The 25,027-nt window shown below is 50.0% G+C and overlaps 1 protein-coding gene across 2 annotated transcripts in view; it reads left to right on the plus strand.

Annotated features, from left to right (window-relative positions):
• LOC110517470 (SH2B adapter protein 2) overlaps nt 1-25,027 on the plus strand; it is a 65,160-nt gene that overhangs the window by 29,719 nt on the left and 10,414 nt on the right. For both annotated transcript variants that reach the window (XM_036961376.2, XM_036961377.2), the window contains exon 7: nt 12,701-12,906. In XM_036961376.2, the coding sequence (XP_036817271.1) occupies nt 12,701-12,906 (206 nt within the window). The remainder of the gene's footprint in view (nt 1-12,700; nt 12,907-25,027) is intronic.

Raw genomic sequence — 25,027 nt, forward strand, 5'->3', positions numbered from 1 at the left:
AGTGGTTAGAGTGTAGAGGCGGTAGGGTAGCCTAGTGGTTAGAGTGTAGAGGAGGCAGGTAGCCTAGTGGTTAGAGTGTAGAGGCGACAGGGTAGCCTAGTGGTTAGAGTGTAGAGGAGGCAGGGTAGCCTAGTGGTTAGAGTGTAGAGGTGGCAGGTAGCCTAGTGGTTAGAGTGTAGAGGTGGCAGGGTAGCCTAGTGGTTAGAGTGTAGAGGCGGCAGGGTAGCCTAGTGGTTAGAGTGTAGAGGCGGTAGGGTAGCCTAGTGGTTAGAGTGTAGAGGTGGCAGGGTAGCCTAGTGGTTAGAGTGTAGAGGCGGCAGGGTAGCCTAGTGGTTAGAGTGTAGAGGCGGTAGGGTAGCCTAGTGGTTAGAGTGTAGAGGCGGCAGGGTAGCCTAGTGGTTAGAGTGTAGAGGTGGCAGGGTAGCCTAGTGGTTAGAGTGTAGAGGCGGCAGGGTAGCCTAGTGGTTAGAGTGTAGAGGCGGCAGGGTAGCCTAGTGGTTAGAGTGTAGAGGCGGCAGGGTAGCCTAGTGGTTAGAGTGTAGAGGCGGCAGGGTAGCCTAGTGGTTAGAGTGTAGAGGTGGCAGGGTAGCCTAGTGGTTAGAGTGTAGAGGTGGCAGGGTATCCTAGTGGTTAGAGTGTAGAGGCGGCAGGGTATCCTAGTGGTTAGAGTGTAGAGGCGGCAGGGTAGCCTAGTGGTTAGAGTGTAGAGGTGGCAGGGTAGCCTAGTGGTTAGAGTGTAGAGGCAGCAGGGTAGCCTAGTGGTTAGAGTGTAGAGGAGGCAGGGTAGCCTAGTGGTTAGAGTGTAGAGGTGGCAGGGTAGCCTAGTGGTTAGAGTGTAGAGGCGGTAGGGTAGCCTAGTGGTTAGAGTGTAGAGGCGGCAGGGTAGCCTAGTGGTTAGAGTGTAGAGGTGGCAGGGTAGCCTAGTGGTTAGAGTGTAGAGGTGGCAGGGTAGCCTAGTGGTTAGAGTGTAGAGGCGGCAGGGTAGCCTAGTGGTTAGAGTGTAGAGGAGGCAGGGTAGCCTAGTGGTTAGAGTGTAGAGGTGGCAGGGTAGCCTAGTGGTTAGAGTGTAGAGGCGGTAGGGTAGCCTAGTGGTTAGAGTGTAGAGGAGGCAGGGTAGCCTAGTGGTTAGAGTGTAGAGGAGGCAGGGTAGCCTAGTGGTTAGAGTGTAGAGGCGGTAGGGTAGCCTAGTGGTTAGAGTGTAGAGGAGGCAGGGTAGCCTAGTGGTTAGAGTGTAGAGGAGGCAGGGTAGCCTAGTGGTTAGAGTGTAGAGGAGGCAGGGTAGCCTAGTGGTTAGAGTGTAGAGGAGGCAGGGTAGACTAGTGGTTAGAGTGTAGAGGTGGCAGGGTAGCCTAGTGGTTAGAGTGTAGAGGAGGCAGGGTAGTCTAGTGGTTAGAGTGTAGAGGAGGCAGGGTAGCCTAGTGGTTAGAGTGTAGAGGTGGCAGGGTAGCCTAGTGGTTAGAGCGTAGAGGCGGCAGGGTAGCCTAGTGGTTAGAGCGTAGAGGCGGCAGGGTATCCTAGTGGTTAGAGTGTAGAGGCGGCAGGGTAGCCTAGTGGTTAGAGTGTAGAGGCGGCAGGGTAGCCTAGTGGTTAGAGTGTAGAGGTGGCAGGGTAGCCTAGTGGTTAGAGTGTAGAGGCGGCAGGGTAGCCTAGTGGTTAGAGCGTAGAGGCGGCAGGGTAGCCTAGTGGTTAGAGCGTAGAGGCGGCAGGGTATCCTAGTGGTTAGAGTGTAGAGGCGGCAGGGTAGCCTAGTGGTTAGAGTGTAGAGGCGGCAGGGTAGCCTAGTGGTTAGAGTGTAGAGGTGGCAGGGTAGCCTAGTGGTTAGAGTGTAGAGGCGGCAGGGTAGCCTAGTGGTTAGAGTGTAGAGGCGGCAGGGTAGCCTAGTGGTTAGAGTGTAGAGGTGGCAGGGTAGCCTAGTGGTTAGAGCGTAGAGGAGGCAGGGTAGCCTAGTGGTTAGAGCGTAGAGGCGGCAGGGTAGCCTAGTGGTTAGAGCGTAGAGGCGGCAGGGTATCCTAGTGGTTAGAGTGTAGAGGCGGCAGGGTAGCCTAGTGGTTAGAGTGTAGAGGCGGCAGGGTAGCCTAGTGGTTAGAGTGTAGAGGAGGCAGGGTAGCCTAGTGGTTAGAGTGTAGAGGCGGCAGGGTAGCCTAGTGGTTAGAGCGTAGAGGCGGCAGGGTAGCCTAGTGGTTAGAGTGTAGAGGAGGCAGGTAGCCTAGTGGTTAGAGAGTAGAGGCGGCAGGGTAGTCTAGTGGTTAGAGTGTGGAGGCGGCAGGGTAGCCTAGTGGTTAGAGTGTAGAGGCGGCAGGTAGCCTAGTGGTTAGAGTGTAGAGGAGGCAGGGTAGCCTAGTGGTTAGAGTGTAGAGGAGGCAGGTAGCCTAGTGGTTAGAGTGTAGAGGTGGCAGGGTAGTCTAGTGGTTAGAGTGTGGAGGCGGCAGGGTAGACTAGTGGTTAGAGTGTAGAGGCGGCAGGGTAGCCTAGTGGTTAGAGTGTAGAGGAGGCAGGGTAGCCTAGTGGTTAGAGTGTAGAGGCGGCAGGGTAGCCTAGTGGTTAGAGTGTAGAGGCGGCAGGGTAGCCTAGTGGTTAGAGTGTGGAGGCGGCAGGGTAGCCTAGTGGTTAGAGTGTAGAGGCGGCAGGGTAGCCTAGTGGTTAGAGTGTAGAGGCGGCAGGGTAGCCTAGTGGTTAGAGTGTAGAGGAGGCAGGGTAGCCTAGTGGTTAGAGCGTAGAGGCGGCAGGGTAGCCTAGTGGTTAGAGTGTAGAGGCGGCAGGGTAGCCTAGTGGTTAGAGTGTAGAGGCGGCAGGGTAGCCTAGTGGTTAGAGTGTAGAGGAGGCAGGGTAGCCTAGTGGTTAGAGCGTAGAGGCGGCAGGGTAGCCTAGTGGTTAGAGTGTAGAGGCGGCAGGGTAGCCTAGTGGTTAGAGTGTAGAGGCGGCAGGGTAGCCTAGTGGTTAGAGTGTAGAGGAGGCAGGGTAGCCTAGTGGTTAGAGTGTAGAGGCGGCAGGGTAGCCTAGTGGTTAGAGTGTGGAGGCGGCAGGGTAGCCTAGTGGTTAGAGTGTGGAGGCGGCAGGGTAGCCTAGTGGTTAGAGTGTAGAGGCGGCAGGGTAGCCTAGTGGTTAGAGTGTAGAGGCGGCAGGGTAGCCTAGTGGTTAGAGTGTAGAGGAGGCAGGGTAGCCTAGTGGTTAGAGCGTAGAGGCGGCAGGGTAGCCTAGTGGTTAGAGTGTAGAGGCGGCAGGGTAGCCTAGTGGTTAGAGTGTAGAGGAGGCAGGTAGTCTAGTGGTTAGAGTGTGGAGGCGGCAGGGTAGCCTAGTGGTTAGAGTGTAGAGGCGGCAGGGTAGCCTAGTGGTTAGAGTGTAGAGGCGGCAGGGTAGCCTAGTGGTTAGAGTGTAGAGGCGGCAGGTAGCCTAGTGGTTAGAGTGTAGAGGAGGCAGGTAGCCTAGTGGTTAGAGTGTAGAGGCGGCAGGGTAGTCTAGTGGTTAGAGTGTAGAGGTGGCAGGGTAGCCTAGTGGTTAGAGTGTAGAGGAGGCAGGTAGCCTAGTGGTTAGAGTGTAGAGGTGGCAGGGTAGCCTAGTGGTTAGAGTGTAGAGGCAGCAGGGTAGTCTAGTGGTTAGAGTGTAGAGGCGGCAGGGTAGCCTAGTGGTTAGAGTGTAGAGGAGGCAGGGTAGCCTAGTGGTTAGAGTGTGGAGGCGGCAGGGTAGCCTAGTGGTTAGAGTGTAGAGGCGGCAGGGTAGCCTAGTGGTTAGAGTGTAGAGGCGGCAGGGTAGCCTAGTGGTTAGAGTGTAGAGGCGGCAGGGTAGCCTAGTGGTTAGAGTGTAGAGGAGGCAGGGTAGCCTAGTGGTTAGAGTGTAGAGGAGGCAGGGTAGCCTAGTGGTTAGAGTGTAGAGGAGGCAGGGTAGACTAGTGGTTAGAGTGTAGAGGAGGCAGGGTAGCCTAGTGGTTAGAGTGTAGAGGAGGCAGGGTAGACTAGTGGTTAGAGTGTAGAGGAGGCAGGGTAGCCTAGTGGTTAGAGTGTAGAGGAGGCAGGGTAGACTAGTGGTTAGAGTGTAGAGGAGGCAGGGTAGACTAGTGGTTAGAGTGTAGAGGAGGCAGGGTAGTCTAGTGGTTAGAGTGTAGAGGCGGCAGGGTAGCCTAGTGGTTAGAGTGTAGAGGTGGCAGGGTAGCCTAGTGGTTAGAGTGTAGAGGTGGCAGGGTAGCCTAGTGGTTAGAGCGTAGAGGCGGCAGGGTAGCCTAGTGGTTAGAGCGTAGAGGCGGCAGGGTATCCTAGTGGTTAGAGTGTAGAGGCGGCAGGGTAGCCTAGTGGTTAGAGTGTAGAGGCGGCAGGGTAGCCTAGTGGTTAGAGTGTAGAGGTGGCAGGGTAGCCTAGTGGTTAGAGTGTAGAGGCGGCAGGGTAGCCTAGTGGTTAGAGCGTAGAGGCGGCAGGGTAGCCTAGTGGTTAGAGCGTAGAGGCGGCAGGGTATCCTAGTGGTTAGAGTGTAGAGGCGGCAGGGTAGCCTAGTGGTTAGAGTGTAGAGGCGGCAGGGTAGCCTAGTGGTTAGAGTGTAGAGGTGGCAGGGTAGCCTAGTGGTTAGAGTGTAGAGGCGGCAGGGTAGCCTAGTGGTTAGAGTGTAGAGGCGGCAGGGTAGCCTAGTGGTTAGAGTGTAGAGGTGGCAGGGTAGCCTAGTGGTTAGAGCGTAGAGGAGGCAGGGTAGCCTAGTGGTTAGAGCGTAGAGGCGGCAGGGTAGCCTAGTGGTTAGAGCGTAGAGGCGGCAGGGTATCCTATTGGTTAGAGTGTAGAGGTGGCAGGGTAGCCTAGTGGTTAGAGTGTAGAGGCGGCAGGGTAGCCTAGTGGTTAGAGTGTAGAGGAGGCAGGGTAGCCTAGTGGTTAGAGTGTAGAGGCGGCAGGGTAGCCTAGTGGTTAGAGCGTAGAGGCGGCAGGGTAGCCTAGTGGTTAGAGCGTAGAGGCGGCAGGGTAGCCTAGTGGTTAGAGTGTAGAGGAGGCAGGTAGCCTAGTGGTTAGAGTGTAGAGGTGGCAGGGTAGTCTAGTGGTTAGAGTGTGGAGGCGGCAGGGTAGCCTAGTGGTTAGAGTGTAGAGGCGGCAGGGTAGCCTAGTGGTTAGAGTGTAGAGGAGGCAGGGTAGCCTAGTGGTTAGAGTGTAGAGGCGGCAGGGTAGCCTAGTGGTTAGAGTGTAGAGGCGGCAGGGTAGCCTAGTGGTTAGAGTGTGGAGGCGGCAGGGTAGCCTAGTGGTTAGAGTGTAGAGGCGGCAGGGTAGCCTAGTGGTTAGAGTGTAGAGGCGGCAGGGTAGCCTAGTGGTTAGAGCGTAGAGGAGGCAGGGTAGCCTAGTGGTTAGAGCGTAGAGGCGGCAGGGTAGCCTAGTGGTTAGAGTGTAGAGGCGGCAGGGTAGCCTAGTGGTTAGAGTGTAGAGGCGGCAGGGTAGCCTAGTGGTTAGAGCGTAGAGGAGGCAGGGTAGCCTTGTGGTTAGAGCGTAGAGGCGGCAGGGTAGCCTAGTGGTTAGAGTGTAGAGGCGGCAGGGTAGCCTAGTGGTTAGAGTGTAGAGGCGGCAGGGTAGCCTAGTGGTTAGAGTGTAGAGGAGGCAGGGTAGCCTAGTGGTTAGAGTGTAGAGGCGGCAGGGTAGCCTAGTGGTTAGAGTGTGGAGGCGGCAGGGTAGCCTAGTGGTTAGAGTGTGGAGGCGGCAGGGTAGCCTAGTGGTTAGAGTGTAGAGGCGGCAGGGTAGCCTAGTGGTTAGAGTGTAGAGGCGGCAGGGTAGCCTAGTGGTTAGAGTGTAGAGGCGGCAGGGTAGCCTAGTGGTTAGAGTGTAGAGGCGGCAGGTAGCCTAGTGGTTAGAGTGTAGAGGAGGCAGGTAGCCTAGTGGTTAGAGTGTAGAGGCGGCAGGGTAGTCTAGTGGTTAGAGTGTAGAGGTGGCAGGGTAGCCTAGTGGTTAGAGTGTAGAGGAGGCAGGTAGCCTAGTGGTTAGAGTGTAGAGGTGGCAGGGTAGCCTAGTGGTTAGAGTGTAGAGGCAGCAGGGTAGTCTAGTGGTTAGAGTGTAGAGGCGGCAGGGTAGCCTAGTGGTTAGAGTGTAGAGGAGGCAGGGTAGCCTAGTGGTTAGAGTGTGGAGGCGGCAGGGTAGCCTAGTGGTTAGAGTGTAGAGGCGGCAGGGTAGCCTAGTGGTTAGAGTGTAGAGGCGGCAGGGTAGCCTAGTGGTTAGAGTGTAGAGGCGGCAGGGTAGCCTAGTGGTTAGAGTGTAGAGGAGGCAGGGTAGCCTAGTGGTTAGAGCGTAGAGGCGGCAGGGTAGCCTAGTGGTTAGAGTGTAGAGGCGGCAGGGTAGCCTAGTGGTTAGAGTGTAGAGGCGGCAGGGTAGCCTAGTGGTTAGAGTGTAGAGGAGGCAGGGTAGCCTAGTGGTTAGAGCGTAGAGGCGGCAGGGTAGCCTAGTGGTTAGAGTGTAGAGGCGGCAGGGTAGCCTAGTGGTTAGAGTGTAGAGGAGGCAGGTAGTCTAGTGGTTAGAGTGTGGAGGCGGCAGGGTAGCCTAGTGGTTAGAGTGTAGAGGCGGCAGGGTAGCCTAGTGGTTAGAGTGTAGAGGCGGCAGGGTAGCCTAGTGGTTAGAGTGTAGAGGCGGCAGGGTAGCCTAGTGGTTAGAGTGTAGAGGAGGCAGGGTAGCCTAGTGGTTAGAGCGTAGAGGCGGCAGGGTAGCCTAGTGGTTAGAGTGTAGAGGCGGCAGGGTAGCCTAGTGGTTAGAGTGTAGAGGCGGCAGGGTAGCCTAGTGGTTAGAGTGTAGAGGAGGCAGGGTAGCCTAGTGGTTAGAGCGTAGAGGCGGCAGGGTAGCCTAGTGGTTAGAGTGTAGAGGCGGCAGGGTAGCCTAGTGGTTAGAGTGTAGAGGAGGCAGGTAGTCTAGTGGTTAGAGTGTGGAGGCGGCAGGGTAGCCTAGTGGTTAGAGTGTAGAGGCGGCAGGGTAGCCTAGTGGTTAGAGTGTAGAGGCGGCAGGGTAGCCTAGTGGTTAGAGTGTAGAGGAGGCAGGGTAGCCTAGTGGTTAGAGCGTAGAGGCGGCAGGGTAGCCTAGTGGTTAGAGTGTAGAGGCGGCAGGGTAGCCTAGTGGTTAGAGTGTAGAGGAGGCAGGTAGTCTAGTGGTTAGAGTGTGGAGGCGGCAGGGTAGCCTAGTGGTTAGAGTGTAGAGGCGGCAGGGTAGCCTAGTGGTTAGAGTGTAGAGGCGGCAGGGTAGCCTAGTGGTTAGAGCGTAGAGGCGGCAGGGTAGCCTAGTGGTTAGAGTGTAGAGGCGGCAGGGTAGCCTAGTGGTTAGAGTGTAGAGGCGGCAGGGTAGCCTAGTGGTTAGAGTGTAGAGGAGGCAGGGTAGCCTAGTGGTTAGAGCGTAGAGGCGGCAGGGTAGCCTAGTGGTTAGAGTGTAGAGGCGGCAGGGTAGCCTAGTGGTTAGAGTGTAGAGGAGGCAGGTAGTCTAGTGGTTAGAGTGTGGAGGCGGCAGGGTAGCCTAGTGGTTAGAGTGTAGAGGCGGCAGGGTAGCCTAGTGGTTAGAGTGTAGAGGCGGCAGGGTAGCCTAGTGGTTAGAGTGTAGAGGAGGCAGGGTAGCCTAGTGGTTAGAGCGTAGAGGCGGCAGGGTAGCCTAGTGGTTAGAGTGTAGAGGCGGCAGGGTAGCCTAGTGGTTAGAGTGTAGAGGAGGCAGGTAGTCTAGTGGTTAGAGTGTGGAGGCGGCAGGGTAGCCTAGTGGTTAGAGTGTAGAGGCGGCAGGGTAGCCTAGTGGTTAGAGTGTAGAGGCGGCAGGGTAGCCTAGTGGTTAGAGTGTAGAGGCGGCAGGTAGCCTAGTGGTTAGAGTGTAGAGGAGGCAGGTAGCCTAGTGGTTAGAGTGTAGAGGCGGCAGGGTAGTCTAGTGGTTAGAGTGTAGAGGTGGCAGGGTAGCCTAGTGGTTAGAGTGTAGAGGAGGCAGGTAGCCTAGTGGTTAGAGTGTAGAGGTGGCAGGGTAGCCTAGTGGTTAGAGTGTAGAGGCGGCAGGGTAGCCTAGTGGTTAGAGTGTAGAGGTGGCAGGGTAGCCTAGTGGTTAGAGTGTAGAGGAGGCAGGTAGCCTAGTGGTTAGAGTGTAGAGGCGGCAGGGTAGCCTAGTGGTTAGAGTGTAGAGGCGGCAGGTAGCCTAGTGGTTAGAGTGTAGAGGAGGCAGGTAGCCTAGTGGTTAGAGTGTAGAGGTGGCAGGGTAGTCTAGTGGTTAGAGTGTAGAGGTGGCAGGGTAGCCTAGTGGTTAGAGTGTAGAGGAGGCAGGTAGCCTAGTGGTTAGAGTGTAGAGGTGGCAGGGTAGCCTAGTGGTTAGAGTGTAGAGGCGGCAGGGTAGCCTAGTGGTTAGAGTGTAGAGGTGGCAGGGTAGCCTAGTGGTTAGAGTGTAGAGGAGGCAGGTAGCCTAGTGGTTAGAGTGTAGAGGTGGCAGGGTAGCCTAGTGGTTAGAGTGTAGAGGAGGCAGGTAGTCTAGTGGTTAGAGTGTAGAGGCGGCAGGGTAGTCTAGTGGTTAGAGTGTAGAGGTGGCAGGGTAGCCTAGTGGTTAGAGTGTAGAGGAGGCAGGTAGCCTAGTGGTTAGAGTGTGGAGGCGGCAGGGTAGCCTAGTGGTTAGAGCGTAGAGGCGGCAGGGTAGCCTAGTGGTTAGAGCGTAGAGGCGGCAGGGTAGCCTAGTGGTTAGAGCGTAGAGGCGGCAGGGTAGCCTAGTGGTTAGAGCGTAGAGGCGGCAGGGTAGCCTAGTGGTTAGAGTGTAGAGGCGGCAGGGTAGCCTAGTGGTTAGAGCGTAGAGGCGGCAGGGTAGCCTAGTGGTTAGAGTGTAGAGGCGGCAGGGTAGCCTAGTGGTTAGAGCGTAGAGGCGGCAGGGTAGCCTAGTGGTTAGAGTGTAGAGGCGGCAGGGTAGCCTAGTGGTTAGAGTGTAGAGGCGGCAGGGTAGCCTAGTGGTTAGAGTGTAGAGGAGGCAGGGTAGCCTAGTGGTTAGAGTGTAGAGGCGGCAGGGTAGCCTAGTGGTTAGAGTGTAGAGGCGGCAGGGTAGCCTAGTGGTTAGAGTGTAGAGGCGGCAGGGTAGCCTAGTGGTTAGAGTGTAGAGGCGGCAGGGTAGCCTAATGGTTAGAGTGTAGAGGCGGCAGGGTAGCCTAGTGGTTAGAGTGTAGAGGAGGCAGGTAGCCTAGTGGTTAGAGAGTAGAGGCGGCAGGGTAGCCTAGTGGTTAGAGTGTAGAGGCGGCAGGGTAGCCTAGTGGTTAGAGTGTAGAGGCGGCAGGGTAGCCTAATGGTTAGAGTGTAGAGGCGGCAGGGTAGCCTAGTGGTTAGAGCGTAGATTCGGCAGGGTAGCCTAGTGGTTAGAGCGTTGGACTAGTAACCGGAAGGTTGCAAGTTCAAATCCCTGAGCTGACAAGGTACAAATCTGTCGTTCTGCCCCTGAACAGGCAGTTAACCCACTGTTCCTAGGCCGTCATTGAAAATAAGAATTTGTTCTTAACTGACTTGCCTGGTTAAATAAAGGTTACATTTTTTTTTTAAATCTGGCCTAGGGGTATCAACATTCCACGGAAGGACCGGGTGTCTGCGGGTTTTTGTTGTGGTTTTTTGTTGTTGTGGCTTTTACCTTTTCAATTAAGACCTAGACAACCAGGTGAGGGGAGTTCCTTACTAATTAGTGACCTTAATTCCTCAATCGAGGAGAAAGGAGGAGAGAACCCCCCCCCCCCCCCCCCCCCGACACTCGGCTCTTCGTGGAATCAGTTGGACACTTCTTATTGGTTAAGAGACTGAAGTCTCTTCCTGTTTGGAGGCTGGACATGTGTTACGAGTGGATGAACGTACGCTGATAACCTAGTAAAGGAGACCTTTTGAAGTGATTGTTCGACTATCTGATGAAAACATCCCCGGTTGTGTTTTATGACACAATAAAAGGTGTACAAGTTTGCAAAGTTAAATGACAAAATCTTTACGACTGAAATTGAATTAATCGGGACTCTGTGTGTAGTTCTATGATTAGGGCCATAGAACATGTGGGTGGTCCTGTACCGGGAAGAAATTCATTCTACTTTTACCCCTGGATAAAAGTGTCTGCTTAAGTGGCAAAGGAAAAAGCCTTATCTCAGACTGGCCAATAAAAAAGAAAATATTAAGATGGGCAAAAGAACACAGACACTGGACAGAGGAACTCTGCCTAGAAGGCCAGCATCCTGGAGTCTCCTCTTCACTGTTGACATTGAGACTGGACAGAGGAACTCTGCCTAGAAGGCCAGCATCCCGGAGTCTCCTCTTCACTGTTGACTTTGAGACTGGACAGAGGAACTCTGCCTAGAAGGCCAGCATCCCGGAGTCGCCCCTTCACTGTTGACGTTGAGACTGGACAGAGGAACTCTGCCTAGAAGGCCAGCATCCCAAAGTCACCTCTTCACTGTTGACGTTGAGACTGGACAGAGGAACTCTGCCTAGAAGGCCAGCATCCCAAAGTCACCTCTTCACTGTTGACGTTGAGACTGGACAGAGGAACTCTGCCTAGAAGGCCAGCATCCCAGTCACCTCTTCACTGTTGACGTTGAGACTGGACAGAGGAACTCTGCCTAGAAGGCCAGCATCCCAAAGTCACCTCTTCACTGTTGACGTTGAGACTGGACAGAGGAACTCTGCCTAGAAGGCCAGCATCCCAAAGTCACCTCTTCATTGTTGACGTTGAGACTGGACAGAGGGACTCTGCCTAGAAGGCCAGCATCCCAAAGTCACCTCTTCACTGTTGACGTTGAGACTGGACAGAGGAACTCTGCCTAGAAGGCCAGCATCCCAGTCACCTCTTCACTGTTGACATTGAGACTGGACAGAGGAACTCTGCCTAGAAGGCCAGCATCCCAGTCACCTCTTCACTGTTGACGTTGAGACTGGACAGAGGAACTCTGCCTAGAAGGCCAGTATCTGGTGTTTTGCGGGTACTATTTAATGAAGCTGCCAGTTGAGGACTTGTGAGGCGTCTGTTTCACAAACTAGACACTCTAATGTACTTGTCCTCTTGCTCAGTTGTGCCCCGGGGCCTCCCACTCCTCTTTCTATTCTAGTTAGAGCCAGTTTGCTCTGTTCTGTGAAGGGAGTAGCACACAGTGTTGTACGATATCTTCAGTTTCTTGCATGGAATAGCCTTCATTTCTCAGAACAAGAATAGACTGACGAGTTTCAGAAGAAAGTGCTTTGTTTCTGGCCATTTTGAGCCTGTAATCGAACGCACAAACCCACAAATGCTGATGTTCCAGATACTCAACTAGTCTAAAGAAGGCCAGTTTTATTGCTTCTTTAATCAGAACAACAGTTTTCAGCAGTGCTAACATAATTGCAAAAGGGGTTTCTAATGATCAATTAGCCTTTTAAAAAGATGAACTTGGATTAGCTAACACAACGTGCCATTGGAACACAGGAGTGATGGTTGCTGATAATGGGCCTCTTTACGCCTATGTAGATATTTTTCCAGCTACAATAGTCATTTACAACATTAAACAATGTCTACACTGTATTTCTGATGAATTTGATGTTATTTTAATGGCCAAAAAATGTGTTTTTCTTTCAAAAACAAGGACATTTCTAAGTGACCCCAAACTTTTGAACGGTAGTCGCATCATTCTTCTATATTAACTTCTTATGGCTGGGGGGCAGTATTGAGTAGCTTGGATGAATAAGTTGCCTAAACTAAACGGCCTGCTCCTCAGTCTCAGTTGGTAATATATGCATATTATTATTAGTATTGGATAGAAAACACTCTAAAGTGTCCAAAACTGTCAAAATATTGTCTGTGAGTATAACAGAACTGATATTGCAGGCGAAACTCTGAGGAAAATCAAACCAGGAAGTGGCTTCTATTTTGAAAACTCCATGTTCCATAGCCTGCCTTCGCTCCATTTAAAGGGATATCAACCAGATTCATTTTCCTATCGCTTCCTCAAGGTGTCAACAGTCTTTAGACATAGTTTCAGGCTTTTATTTTGAAAAATGAGCGAGAAAGATAACATTGCGTCATTGTATGGCCGGGTGCCAGCAGCGTTTTGTATCCGTAACAGAGTTTGGGCAGCCATTTCCTTTCCCTCTCCTACTGAAAAAGACAGTTGCGGTTGATATATTATCGATTATATATTTTAAAAACAACCTGAGGATTGATTATGAAAAACGTTTGACATGTTTCTGTGGACATTACGGATACTATACTGGAATTTGTCTGCGTTGTCGTGACCGCTCTTTCCTGTGGATTTTTGAACATAACTCGCCAAACAAATGGAGGTATTTTGGATATAAAAATCATCTTTATGGAACAAAAGGAACATTTATTGTGTAACTGGGAGTCTCGTGAGTGAAAACATCCGAAGATCATCAAAGGTAAGTGATTAATTTTATTGCTTTTCTGATTTTCATGACCAAGCTACTTTGATGCTAGGTGTTCATAATGTTTGTCATGCGATCGATAAACTTACACAAACGCTTGAATTGCTTTCGCTGTAAAGCATATTTTCAAAATCTGACACCACAGGTGGATTAACAAAATGCTAAACTGTGTTTTGCTATATTGCACTTGTGATTTCATGAATATAAATATTTGTAGTAATATTATTTGAATGTGGCGCTATGCAGTTCAGCGGTTGTTGATATCAATTATCCCGTTAACGGGATGGCAGCCATAAGAAGTTTAACATACATATATATAGTTTGAAGAAGTCAGAGGGGGTATGGTCCATCTTTACCATGTGATTTCACCTCTTTTTCTCCTCCCTTCAGGGGTTTCAGGTGAGGTAGCGACCGAGGCGGAGCATGACCCCAGCCTGGCAACCTACCCATGGTTCCACGGGACGTTGTCACGCGTACGGGCGGCCCAACTGGTGCTGGCGGGCGGCGCTAGGAGCCACGGGCTGTTTGTGATTCGCCAAAGCGAGACGCGGCCGGGGGAGTACGTCCTCACCTTTAATTTCCAGGGCAAAGCTAAGGTGAGCCAATCACATGCAGGGCAACGCCAAGGTGAGCCAATCACATACAGGGCAACGCCAAGGTGAGCCAATCACATACAGGGCAACGCCAAGGTGAGCCAATCACATACAGGGCAACGCCAAGGTGAGCCAATTACTGGCGGCCTATCTCTTCTTCCTCCCCTTCATGAAACAGACAGACCGGTCTGTTACCATGCCCTCTGAGACAGCAGGTCTGTTCCCATGCCCCCTGAGGCAGCAGGTCTGTTACCATGCCCTCTGGGGCAGCAGGTCTGTTACCATGCCCTCTGAGGCTGATGACAGTAGGTCTGTTACCATGCCCTCTGGGGCAGCAGGTCTGTTCCCATGCCCTCTGGGGCAGCAGGTCTGTTACCATAACCCTCTGGGGCAGCATGGCTGTTACCATGCCCTCTGGGGCAGCAGGTCTGTTACCATGCCCTCTGGGGCAGCAGGTCTGTTACCATGCCCTCTGGGGCAGCAGGTCTGTTCCCATGCCCTCTGGGGCAGCAGGTCTGTTACCATGCCCTCTGGGGCAATAGGTCTGTTTCCATGCCCTCTGGGGCTGATGACAGACAGGTCTGTTCCCATTCCCTCTGGGGCTGATGACAGCAGGTCTGTTCCCATGCCCTCTGAGGCAGCAGGTCTGTTCCCATGCCCTCTGGGGCTGATGACAGCCGGTCTGTTACCATGCCCTCTGAGGCAGCAGGTCTGTTACCATGCCCTCTGGGGCAGCAGGTCTGTTCCCATGCCCTCTGGGGCAGCAGGTCTGTTCCCATGCCCTCTGGGGCAGTAGGTCTGTTACCATGCCCTCTGAGGCAGCAGGTCTGTTACCATGCCCTCTGAGGCAGCAGGTCTGTTCCCATGCCCTCTGGGGCTGATGACAGCCGGTCTGTTACCATGCCCTCTGAGGCAGCAGGTCTGTTACCATGCCCTCTGGGGCAGCAGGTCTGTTCCCATGCCCTCTGGGGCAGCAGGTCTGTTCCCATGCCCTCTGGGGCAGTAGGTCTGTTCCCATGCCCTCTGAGGCAGTAGGTCTGTTACCATGCCCTCTGAGACAGCAGGTCTGTTCCCATGCCCTCTGAGGCAGCAGGTCTGGTACCATGCCCTCTGGGGCAGCAGGTCTGTTACCATGCCCTCTGGGGCAGCAGGTCTGGTACCATGCCCTCTGAGGCAGCAGGTCTGGTACCATGCCCTCTGGGGCAGCAGGTCTGTTACCATGCCCTCTGGGGCAGCAGGTCTGTTACCATGCCCTCTGAGGCAGCAGGTCTGGTACCATGCCCTCTGGGGCAGCAGGTCTGTTACCATGCCCTCTGGGGCAGTAGGTCTGTTACCATGCCCTCTGGGGCAGCAGGTCTGTTCCCATGCCCTCTGGGGCTCTTCTCCTTCGGTGTCAGTCTCAGGGAGTCAGGGCTCTTCTCCTTCGGTGTCAGTCTCAGGGAGTCAGGGCTCTTCTCCTTCGGTGTCAGTCTCAGGGAGTCAGGGCTCTTCTCCTCCGGTGTCAGTCTCAGGGAGTCAGGGCTCTTCTCCTCCGGTGTCAGTCTCAGGGAGTCAGGGCTCTTCTCCTTCGGTGTCAGTCTCAGGAAGTCAGGGCTCTTCTCCTCCGGTGTCAGTCTCAGGAAGTCAGGGCTCTTCTCCTCTCCTCCAGTGTCAGTCTTGGCATTCTGTGACTCTCCTCCAACAGTTCAGCATTATGTCCTGCTTGGATTTATTTTCAAATTCTTGGTGGATCTGTGTAACCTGAGGAAAATATGTGTCTCTAATATGGTCATACATTTGGCATTAGGTTAGGAAGTGCAGCTCAGTTCTCACCTCATTTTGTAGGCAGTGTGCACATAACCTGTCTTCCCTTGAGAGCCAGGTCTTCCTACGGCGGCCTCTCTCTGAGTCTGTACATAGTCAAAGCTTTCCTTAAGTTTGGGTCAGTCATAGTGGCCTCTTTCTCTGTCTCCCCCCTCTATTTCTCTGTCTCCCCCCTCTCTTTCTCTGTCTCCCCCCCTCTCTCTATCTCTCTCTCTCTGTCTCTCTCTCTCTTTCTCTCTGTCTCTCTCTCTCTCTCTCTCTCTCTCTGTCTCTCCCCCCCCCTCTCTCTCTCCCCCCTCTCTCTCTCTGTCTCTCTCTCTCTCTATGTCTCTCTGTCTCTCTCTCTATTTAAGCGTCTTTGAAATATACAGTGCCTTGCGAAAGTATTCAGCCCCCTTGAACTTTGCAACCTTTTTTTTGCCACATTTCAGGCTTCAAACATAAAGATATAAAACTGTATTTTTTTGTGAAGAATCAACAACAAGTGGGACACAATCATGAAGTGGAACGACATTTATTGGATATTTCAAACTTTTTTAACAAATCAAAAACTGAAAAATTGGGCGTGCAAAATTATTCAGCCCCCTTAAGTTAATACTTTGTAGCGCCACCTTTTGCTGCGATTACAGCTGTAAGTCGCTTGGGGTATGTCTCTATCAGTTTTGCACATTGAGAGACTGAAATGTTTTCCCATTCCTCCTTGCAAAACAGCTCGAGCTCAGTGAGGTTGGATGGAGATCATTTGTGAACAGCAGTTTTCAGTTCTTTCCACAGATTCTCGATTGGATTCAGGTCTGGACTTTGACTTGGCCATTCTAACACCTGGATATGTTTATTTTTGAACCATTCCATTGTAGATTTTGCTTTATGTTTTGGATCATTGTCTTGTTGGAAGACAAATCTCCGTCCCAGTCTCAGGTCTTTTGCAGACTCCATCAGGTTTTCTTCCAGAATGGTCCTGTATTTGGCTCCATCCATCTTTCCATCAATTTTAACCATCTTCCCTGTCCCTGCTGAAGAAAAGCAGGCCCAAACCATGATGCTGCCACCACCATGTTTGACAGTGGGGATGGTGTGTTCAATGTGATGAGCTGTGTTGCTTTTACGCCAAACATAACGTTTTGCATTGTTGCCAAAAAGTTCAATTTTGGTTTCATCTGACCAGAGCACCTTCTTCCACATGTTTGGTGTGTCTCCCATGTGGCTTGTGGCAAACTTTAAACGACACTTTTTATGGATATCTTTAAGAAATGGCTTTCTTCTTGCCACTCTTCCATAAAGGCCAGATTTGTGCAATATACGACTGATTGTTGTCCTATGGACAGAGTCTCCCACCTCAGCTGTAGATCTCTGCAGTTCATCCAGAGTGATCATGGGCCTCTTGGCTGCATCTCTGATCAGTCTTCTCCTTGTATGAGCTGAAAGTTTAGAGGGACGGCCAGGTCTTGGTAGATTTGCAGTGGTCTGATACTCCTTCCATTTCAATATTATCGCTTGCACAGTGCTCCTTGGGATGTTTAAAGCTTGGGAAATATTTTTGTATCCAAATCCGGCTTTAAACTTCTTCACAACAGTATCTCGGACCTGCCTGGTGTGTTCCTTGTTCTTCATGATGCTCTCTGCGCTTTTGACGGACCTCTGAGACTATCACAGTGCAGGTGCATTTATACGGAGACTTGATTACACACAGGTGGATTGTATTTATCATCATTAGTCATTTAGGTCAACATTGGATCATTCAGAGATCCTCACTGAACGTCTGGAGAGATTTTGCTGCACTGAAAGTAAAGGGGCTGAATAATTTTGCACGCCCAATTTTTCAGTTTTTGATTTGTTAAAAAAGTTTGAAATATCCAATAAATGTCGTTCCACTTCATGATTGTGTCCCACTTGTTGTTGATTCTTCACAAAAAAATACAGTTTTATATCTTTATGTTTGAAGCCTGAAATGTGGCAAAAGGTCGAAAAGTTCAAGGGGGCCGAATACTTTCGCAAGGCACTGTACTACTATGGTAGTACCAGCACACTGGTTTGAGTTGTGTATCTGTGTGTGAATGTTTCCCATGTTGTATCAAGAATGGTCCACGACCCAAAGGACATCCAGCTAACTGGACACAACTGTGGGGAGCATTGGAGTCAACATGGGCCAGCGTCCCTGTGAAACGCTTTAGACACCTTGTATAGTCCATGCCCAGACGAACTGAGGCTGTTCTGAGGGCAACTCATTATTAGGAAGGTGTTCTGAGGGGAGGAGACAACTCATTATTAGGAAGGTGTTCTGAGGGGAGGAGACAACTCATTATTAGGAAGGTGTTCTGAGGGGAGGAGACAACTCATTATTAGGAAGGTGTTCTGAGGGAGGAGACAACTCATTATTAGGAAGGTGTTCTGAGGGAGGAGACAACTCATTATTAGGAAGGTGTTCTGAGGGGAGGAGACAACTCATTATTAGGAAGGTGTTCTGAGGGGAGGAGACAACTCATTATTAGGAAGGTGTTCTGAGGGGAGGAGACAACTCATTATTAGGAAGGTGTTCTGAGGGAGGAGACAACTCATTATTAGGAAGGTGTTCTGAGGGGAGGAGACAACTCATTATTAGGAAGGTGTTCTGAGGGAGGAGACAACTCATTATTAGGAAGGTGTTCTGAGGGGAGGAGACAACTCATTATTAGGAAGGTGTTCTGAGGGGAGGAGACAACTCATTATTAGGAAGGTGTTCTGAGGGGAGGAGACAACTCATTATTAGGAAGGTGTTCTGAGGGGAGGAGACAACTCATTATTAGGAAGGTGTTCTGAGGGGAGGAGACAACTCATTATTAGGAAGGTGTTCTGAGGGGAGGAGACAACTCATTATTAGGAAGGTGTTCTGAGGGAGGAGACAACTCATTATTAGGAAGGTGTTCTGAGGGGAGGAGACAACTCATTATTAGGAAGGTGTTCTGAGGGGAGGAGACAACTCATTATTAGGAAGGTGTTCTGAGGGGAGGAGACAACTCATTATTAGGAAGGTGTTCTGAGGGAGGAGACAACTCATTATTAGGAAGGTGTTCTGAGGGGAGGAGACAACTCATTATTAGGAAGGTGTTCTAAAGGGGAGGAGACAACTCATTATTAGGAAGGTGTTCTGAGGGGAGGAGACAACTCATTATTAGGAAGGTGTTCTGAGGGGAGGAGACAACTCATTATTAGGAAGGTGTTCTGAGGGGAGGAGACAACTCATTATTAGAAAGGTGTTCTGAGGGGAGGAGACAACTCATTATTAGGAAGGTGTTCTGAGGGAGGAGACAACTCATTATTAGGAAGGTGTTCTGAGGGGAGGAGACAACTCATTATTAGGAAGGTGTTCTGAGGGGAGGAGACAACTCATTATTAGGAAGGTGTTCTGAGGGGAGGAGACAACTCATTATTAGGAAGGTGTTCTGAGGGAGGAGACAACTCATTATTAGGAAGGTGTTCTGAGGGAGGAGACAACTCATTATTAGGAAGGTGTTCTGAGGGGAGGAGACAACTCATTATTAGGAAGGTGTTCTGAGGGGAGGAGACAACTCATTATTAGGAAGGTGTTCTGAGGGGAGGAGACAACTCATTATTAGGAAGGTGTTCTGAGGGGAGGAGACAACTCATTATTAGGAAGGTGTTCTGAGGGGAGGAGACAACTCATTATTAGGAAGGTGTTCTGAGGGGAGGAGACAACTCATTATTAGGAAGGTGTTCTGAGGGGAGGAGACAACTCATTATTAGGAAGGTGTTCTGAGGGGAGGAGACAACTCATTATTAGGAAGGTGTTCTGAGGGGAGGAGACAACTCATTATTAGGAAGGTGTTCTGAGGGGAGGAGACAACTCATTATTAGGAAGGTGTTCTGAGGGAGGAGACAACTCATTATTAGGAAGGTGTTCTGAGGGGAGGAGACAACTCATTATTAGGAAGGTGTTCTGAGGGGAGGAGACAACTCATTATTAGGAAGGTGTTCTGAGGGGAGGAGACAACTCATTATTAGGAAGGTGTTCTGAGGGGAGGAGACAACTCATTATTAGGAAGGTGTTCTGAGGGGAGGAGACAACTCATTATTAGGAAGGTGTTCTGAGGGGAGGAGACAACTCATTATTAGGAAGGTGTTCTGAGGGGAGGAGACAACTCATTATTAGGAAGGTGTTCTGAGAGGAGGAGACAACTCATTATTAGGAAGGTGTTCTGAGGGGAGGAGACAACTCATTATTAGGAAGGTGTTCTGAGGGGAGGAGACAACTCATTATTAGGAAGGTGTTCTGAGGGAGGAGACAACTCATTATTAGGAAGGTGTTCTGAGGGGAGGAGAAAACTCATTATTAGGAAGGTGTTCTGAGGGAGGAGACAACTCATTATTAGGAAGGTGTTCTGAGGGGAGGAGACAACTCATTATTAGGAAGGTGTTCTGAGGGAGGAGACAACTCATTATTAGGAAGGTGTTCTGAGGGAGGAGACAACTCATTATTAGGAAGGTGTTCTGAGGGAGGAGACAACTCATTATTAGGAAGGTGTTCTGAGGGAGGAGACAACTCATTATTAGGAAGGTGTTCTGAGGGGAGGAGACAACTCATTATTAGGAAGGTGTTCTGAGGGGAGGAGACAACTCATTATTAGGAAGGTGTTCTGAGGGGAGGAGACAACTCATTATTAGGAAGGTGTTCTGAGGGAGGAGACAACTCATTATTAGGAAGGTGTTCTGAGGGGAGGAGACAACTCATTATTAGGAAGGTGTTCTGAGGGAGGAGACAACTCATTATTAGGAAGGTGTTCTGAGGGGAGGAGACAACTCATTATTAGGAAGGTGTTCTGAGGGGAGGAGACAACTCATTATTAGGAAGGTGTTCTGAGGGGAGGAGACAACTCATTATTAGGAAGGTGTTCTGAGGGGAGGAGACAACTCATTATTAGGAAGGTGTTCTGAGGGAGGAGACAACTCATTATTAGGAAGGTGTTCTGAGGGGAGGAGACAACTCATTATTAGGAAGGTGTTCTGAGGGGAGGAGACAACTCATTATTAGGAAGGTGTTCTGAGGGGAGGAGACAACTCATTATTAGGAAGGTGTTCTGAGGGAGGAGACAACTCATTATTAGGAAGGTGTTCTGAGGGGAGGAGACAACTCATTATTAGGAAGGTGTTCTGAGGGAGGAGACAACTCATTATTAGGAAGGTGTTCTGAGGGAGGAGACAACTCATTATTAGGAAGGTGTTCTGAGGGAGGAGACAACTCATTATTAGGAAGGTGTTCTGAGGGGAGGAGACAACTCATTATTAGGAAGGTGTTCTGAGGGGAGGAGACAACTCATTATTAGGAAGGTGTTCTGAGGGAGGAGACAACTCATTATTAGGAAGGTGTTCTGAGGGAGGAGACAACTCATTATTAGGAAGGTGTTCTGAGGGAGGAGACAACTCATTATTAGGAAGGTGTTCTGAGGGGAGGAGACAACTCATTATTAGGAAGGTGTTCTGAGGGGAGGAGACAACTCATTATTAGGAAGGTGTTCTGAGGGGAGGAGACAACTCATTATTAGGAAGGTGTTCTGAGGGAGGAGACAACTCATTATTAGGAAGGTGTTCTGAGGGGAGGAGACAACTCATTATTAGGAAGGTGTTCTGAGGGAGGAGACAACTCATTATTAGGAAGGTGTTCTGAGGGAGGAGACAACTCATTATTAGGAAGGTGTTCTGAGGGGAGGAGACAACTCATTATTAGGAAGGTGTTCTGAGGGAGGAGACAACTCATTATTAGGAAGGTGTTCTGAGGGGAGGAGACAACTCATTATTAGGAAGGTGTTCTGAGGGAGGAGACAACTCATTATTAGGAAGGTGTTCTGAGGGAGGAGACAACTCATTATTAGGAAGGTGTTCTGAGGGGAGGAGACAACTCATTATTAGGAAGGTGTTCTGAGGGAGGAGACAACTCATTATTAGGAAGGTGTTCTGAGGGAGGAGACAACTCATTATTAGGAAGGTGTTCTGAGGGGAGGAGACAACTCATTATTAGGAAGGTGTTCTGAGGGAGGAGACAACTCATTATTAGGAAGGTGTTCTGAGGGGAGGAGACAACTCATTATTAGGAAGGTGTTCTGAGGGGAGGAGACAACTCATTATTAGGAAGGTGTTCTGAGGGGAGGAGACAACTCATTATTAGGAAGGTGTTCTGAGGGGAGGAGACAACTCATTATTAGGAAGGTGTTCTGAGGGGAGGAGACAACTCATTATTAGGAAGGTGTTCTGAGGGAGGAGACAACTCATTATTAGGAAGGTGTTCTGAGGGGAGGAGACAACTCATTATTAGGAAGGTGTTCTGAGGGGAGGAGACAACTCATTATTAGGAAGGTGTTCTGAGGGAGGAGACAACTCATTATTAGGAAGGTGTTCTGAGGGAGGAGACAACTCATTATTAGGAAGGTGTTCTGAGGGGAGGAGACAACTCATTATTAGGAAGGTGTTCTGAGGGAGGAGACAACTCATTATTAGGAAGGTGTTCTGAGGGGAGGAGACAACTCATTATTAGGAAGGTGTTCTGAGGGGAGGAGACAACTCATTATTAGGAAGGTGTTCTGAGGGGAGGAGACAACTCATTATTAGGAAGGTGTTCTGAGGGGAGGAGACAACTCATTATTAGGAAGGTGTTCTGAGGGGAGGAGACAACTCATTATTAGGAAGGTGTTCTGAGGGGAGGAGACAACTCATTATTAGGAAGGTGTTCTGAGGGAGGAGACAACTCATTATTAGGAAGGTGTTCTGAGGGGAGGAGACAACTCATTATTAGGAAGGTGTTCTGAGGGGAGGAGACAACTCATTATTAGGAAGGTGTTCTGAGGGGAGGAGACAACTCATTATTAGGAAGGTGTTCTGAGGGGAGGAGACAACTCATTATTAGGAAGGTGTTCTGAGGGAGGAGACAACTCATTATTAGGAAGGTGTTCTGAGGGGAGGAGACAACTCATTATTAGGAAGGTGTTCTGAGGGAGGAGACAACTCATTATTAGGAAGGTGTTCTGAGGGGAGGAGACAACTCATTATTAGGAAGGTGTTCTGAGGGGAGGAGACAACTCATTATTAGGAAGGTGTTCTGAGGGGAGGAGACAACTCATTATTAGGAAGGTGTTCTGAGGGGAGGAGACAACTCATTATTAGGAAGGTGTTCTGAGGGGAGGAGACAACTCATTATTAGGAAGGTGTTCTGAGGGGAGGAGACAACTCATTATTAGGAAGGTGTTCTGAGGGAGGAGACAACTCATTATTAGGAAGGTGTTCTGAGGGGAGGAGACAACTCATTATTAGGAAGGTGTTCTGAGGGAGGAGACAACTCATTATTAGGAAGGTGTTCTGAGGGAGGAGACAACTCATTATTAGGAAGGTGTTCTGAGGGGAGGAGACAACTCATTATTAGGAAGGTGTTCTGAGGGGAGGAGACAACTCATTATTAGGAAGGTGTTCTGAGGGGAGGAGACAACTCATTATTAGGAAGGTGTTCTGAGGGAGGAGACAACTCATTATTAGGAAGGTGTTCTGAGGGGAGGAGACAACTCATTATTAGGAAGGTGTTCTGAGGGGAGGAGACAACTCATTATTAGGAAGGTGTTCTGAGGGGAGGAGACAACTCATTATTAGGAAGGTGTTCTGAGGGGAGGAGACAACTCATTATTAGGAAGGTGTTCTGAGGGGAGGAGACAACTCATTATTAGGAAGGTGTTCTGAGGGGAGGAGACAACTCATTATTAGGAAGGTGTTCTGAGGGAGGAGACAACTCATTATTAGGAAGGTGTTCTGAGGGGAGGAGACAACTCATTATTAGGAAGGTGTTCTGAGGGGAGGAGACAACTCATTATTAGGAAGGTGTTCTGAGGGGAGGAGACAACTCATTATTAGGAAGGTGTTCTGAGGGGAGGAGACAACTCATTATTAGGAAGGTGTTCTGAGGGAGGAGACAACTCATTATTAGGAAGGTGTTCTGAGGGAGGAGACAACTCATTATTAGGAAGGTGTTCTGAGGGAGGAGACAACTCATTATTAGGAAGGTGTTCTGAGGGAGGAGACAACTCATTATTAGGAAGGTGTTCTGAGGGGAGGAGACAACTCATTATTAGGAAGGTGTTCTGAGGGAGGAGACAACTCATTATTAGGAAGGTGTTCTGAGGGAGGAGACAACTCATTATTAGGAAGGTGTTCTGAGGGGAGGAGACAACTCATTATTAGGAAGGTGTTCTGAGGGGAGGAGACAACTCATTATTAGGAAGGTGTTCTGAGGGAGGAGACAACTCATTATTAGGAAGGTGTTCTGAGGGGAGGAGACAACTCATTATTAGGAAGGTGTTCTGAGGGGAGGAGACAACTCATTATTAGGAAGGTGTTCTGAGGGGAGGAGACAACTCATTATTAGGAAGGTGTTCTGAGGGGAGGAGACAACTCATTATTAGGAAGGTGTTCTGAGGGGAGGAGACAACTCATTATTAGGAAGGTGTTCTGAGGGGAGGAGACAACTCATTATTAGGAAGGTGTTCTGAGGGAGGAGACAACTCATTATTAGGAAGGTGTTCTGAGGGGAGGAGACAACTCATTATTAGGAAGGTGTTCTGAGGGAGGAGACAACTCATTATTAGGAAGGTGTTCTGAGGGAGGAGACAACTCATTATTAGGAAGGTGTTCTGAGGGGAGGAGACAACTCATTATTAGGAAGGTGTTCTGAGGGGAGGAGACAACTCATTATTAGGAAGGTGTTCTGAGGGGAGGAGACAACTCATTATTAGGAAGGTGTTCTGAGGGGAGGAGACAACTCATTATTAGGAAGGTGTTCTGAGGGGAGGAGACAACTCATTATTAGGAAGGTGTTCTGAGGGAGGAGACAACTCATTATTAGGAAGGTGTTCTGAGGGAGGAGACAACTCATTATTAGGAAGGTGTTCTGAGGGAGGAGACAACTCATTATTAGGAAGGTGTTCTGAGGGAGGAGACAACTCATTATTAGGAAGGTGTTCTGAGGGAGGAGACAACTCATTATTAGGAAGGTGTTCTGAGGGAGGAGACAACTCATTATTAGGAAGGTGTTCTGAGGGAGGAGACAACTCATTATTAGGAAGGTGTTCTGAGGGGAGGAGACAACTCATTATTAGGAAGGTGTTCTGAGGGAGGAGACAACTCATTATTAGGAAGGTGTTCTGAGGGAGGAGACAACTCATTATTAGGAAGGTGTTCTGAGGGGAGGAGACAACTCATTATTAGGAAGGTGTTCTGAGGGGAGGAGACAACTCATTATTAGGAAGGTGTTCTGAGGGAGGAGACAACTCATTATTAGGAAGGTGTTCTGAGGGGAGGAGACAACTCATTATTAGGAAGGTGTTCTGAGGGGAGGAGACAACTCATTATTAGGAAGGTGTTCTGAGGGGAGGAGACAACTCATTATTAGGAAGGTGTTCTGAGGGGAGGAGACAACTCATTATTAGGAAGGTGTTCTGAGGGGAGGAGACAACTCATTATTAGGAAGGTGTTCTGAGGGGAGGAGACAACTCATTATTAGGAAGGTGTTCTGAGGGGAGGAGACAACTCATTATTAGGAAGGTGTTCTGAGGGGAGGAGACAACTCATTATTAGGAAGGTGTTCTGAGGGGAGGAGACAACTCATTATTAGGAAGGTGTTCTGAGGGGAGGAGACAACTCATTATTAGGAAGGTGTTCTGAGGGGAGGAGACAACTCATTATTAGGAAGGTGTTCTGAGGGGAGGAGACAACTCATTATTAGGAAGGTGTTCTGAGGGGAGGAGACAACTCATTATTAGGAAGGTGTTCTGAGGGGAGGAGACAACTCATTATTAGGAAGGTGTTCTGAGGGGAGGAGACAACTCATTATTAGGAAGGTGTTCTGAGGGGAGGAGACAACTCATTATTAGGAAGGTGTTCTGAGGGGAGGAGACAACTCATTATTAGGAAGGTGTTCTGAGGGGAGGAGACAACTCATTATTAGGAAGGTGTTCTGAGGGGAGGAGACAACTCATTATTAGGAAGGTGTTCTGAGGGGAGGAGACAACTCATTATTAGGAAGGTGTTCTGAGGGAGGAGACAACTCATTATTAGGAAGGTGTTCTGAGGGGAGGAGACAACTCATTATTAGGAAGGTGTTCTGAGGGGAGGAGACAACTCATTATTAGGAAGGTGTTCTGAGGGGAGGAGACAACTCATTATTAGGAAGGTGTTCTGAGGGGAGGAGACAACTCATTATTAGGAAGGTGTTCTGAGGGGAGGAGACAACTCATTATTAGGAAGGTGTTCTGAGGGGAGGAGACAACTCATTATTAGGAAGGTGTTCTGAGGG

The sequence above is a fragment of the Oncorhynchus mykiss genome, chromosome 24, assembly GCF_057628025.1.
Source record: "Oncorhynchus mykiss isolate SJ-2025 chromosome 24, ASM5762802v1, whole genome shotgun sequence".
NCBI classification, from domain to species: Eukaryota; Metazoa; Chordata; class Actinopteri; order Salmoniformes; family Salmonidae; genus Oncorhynchus; species Oncorhynchus mykiss.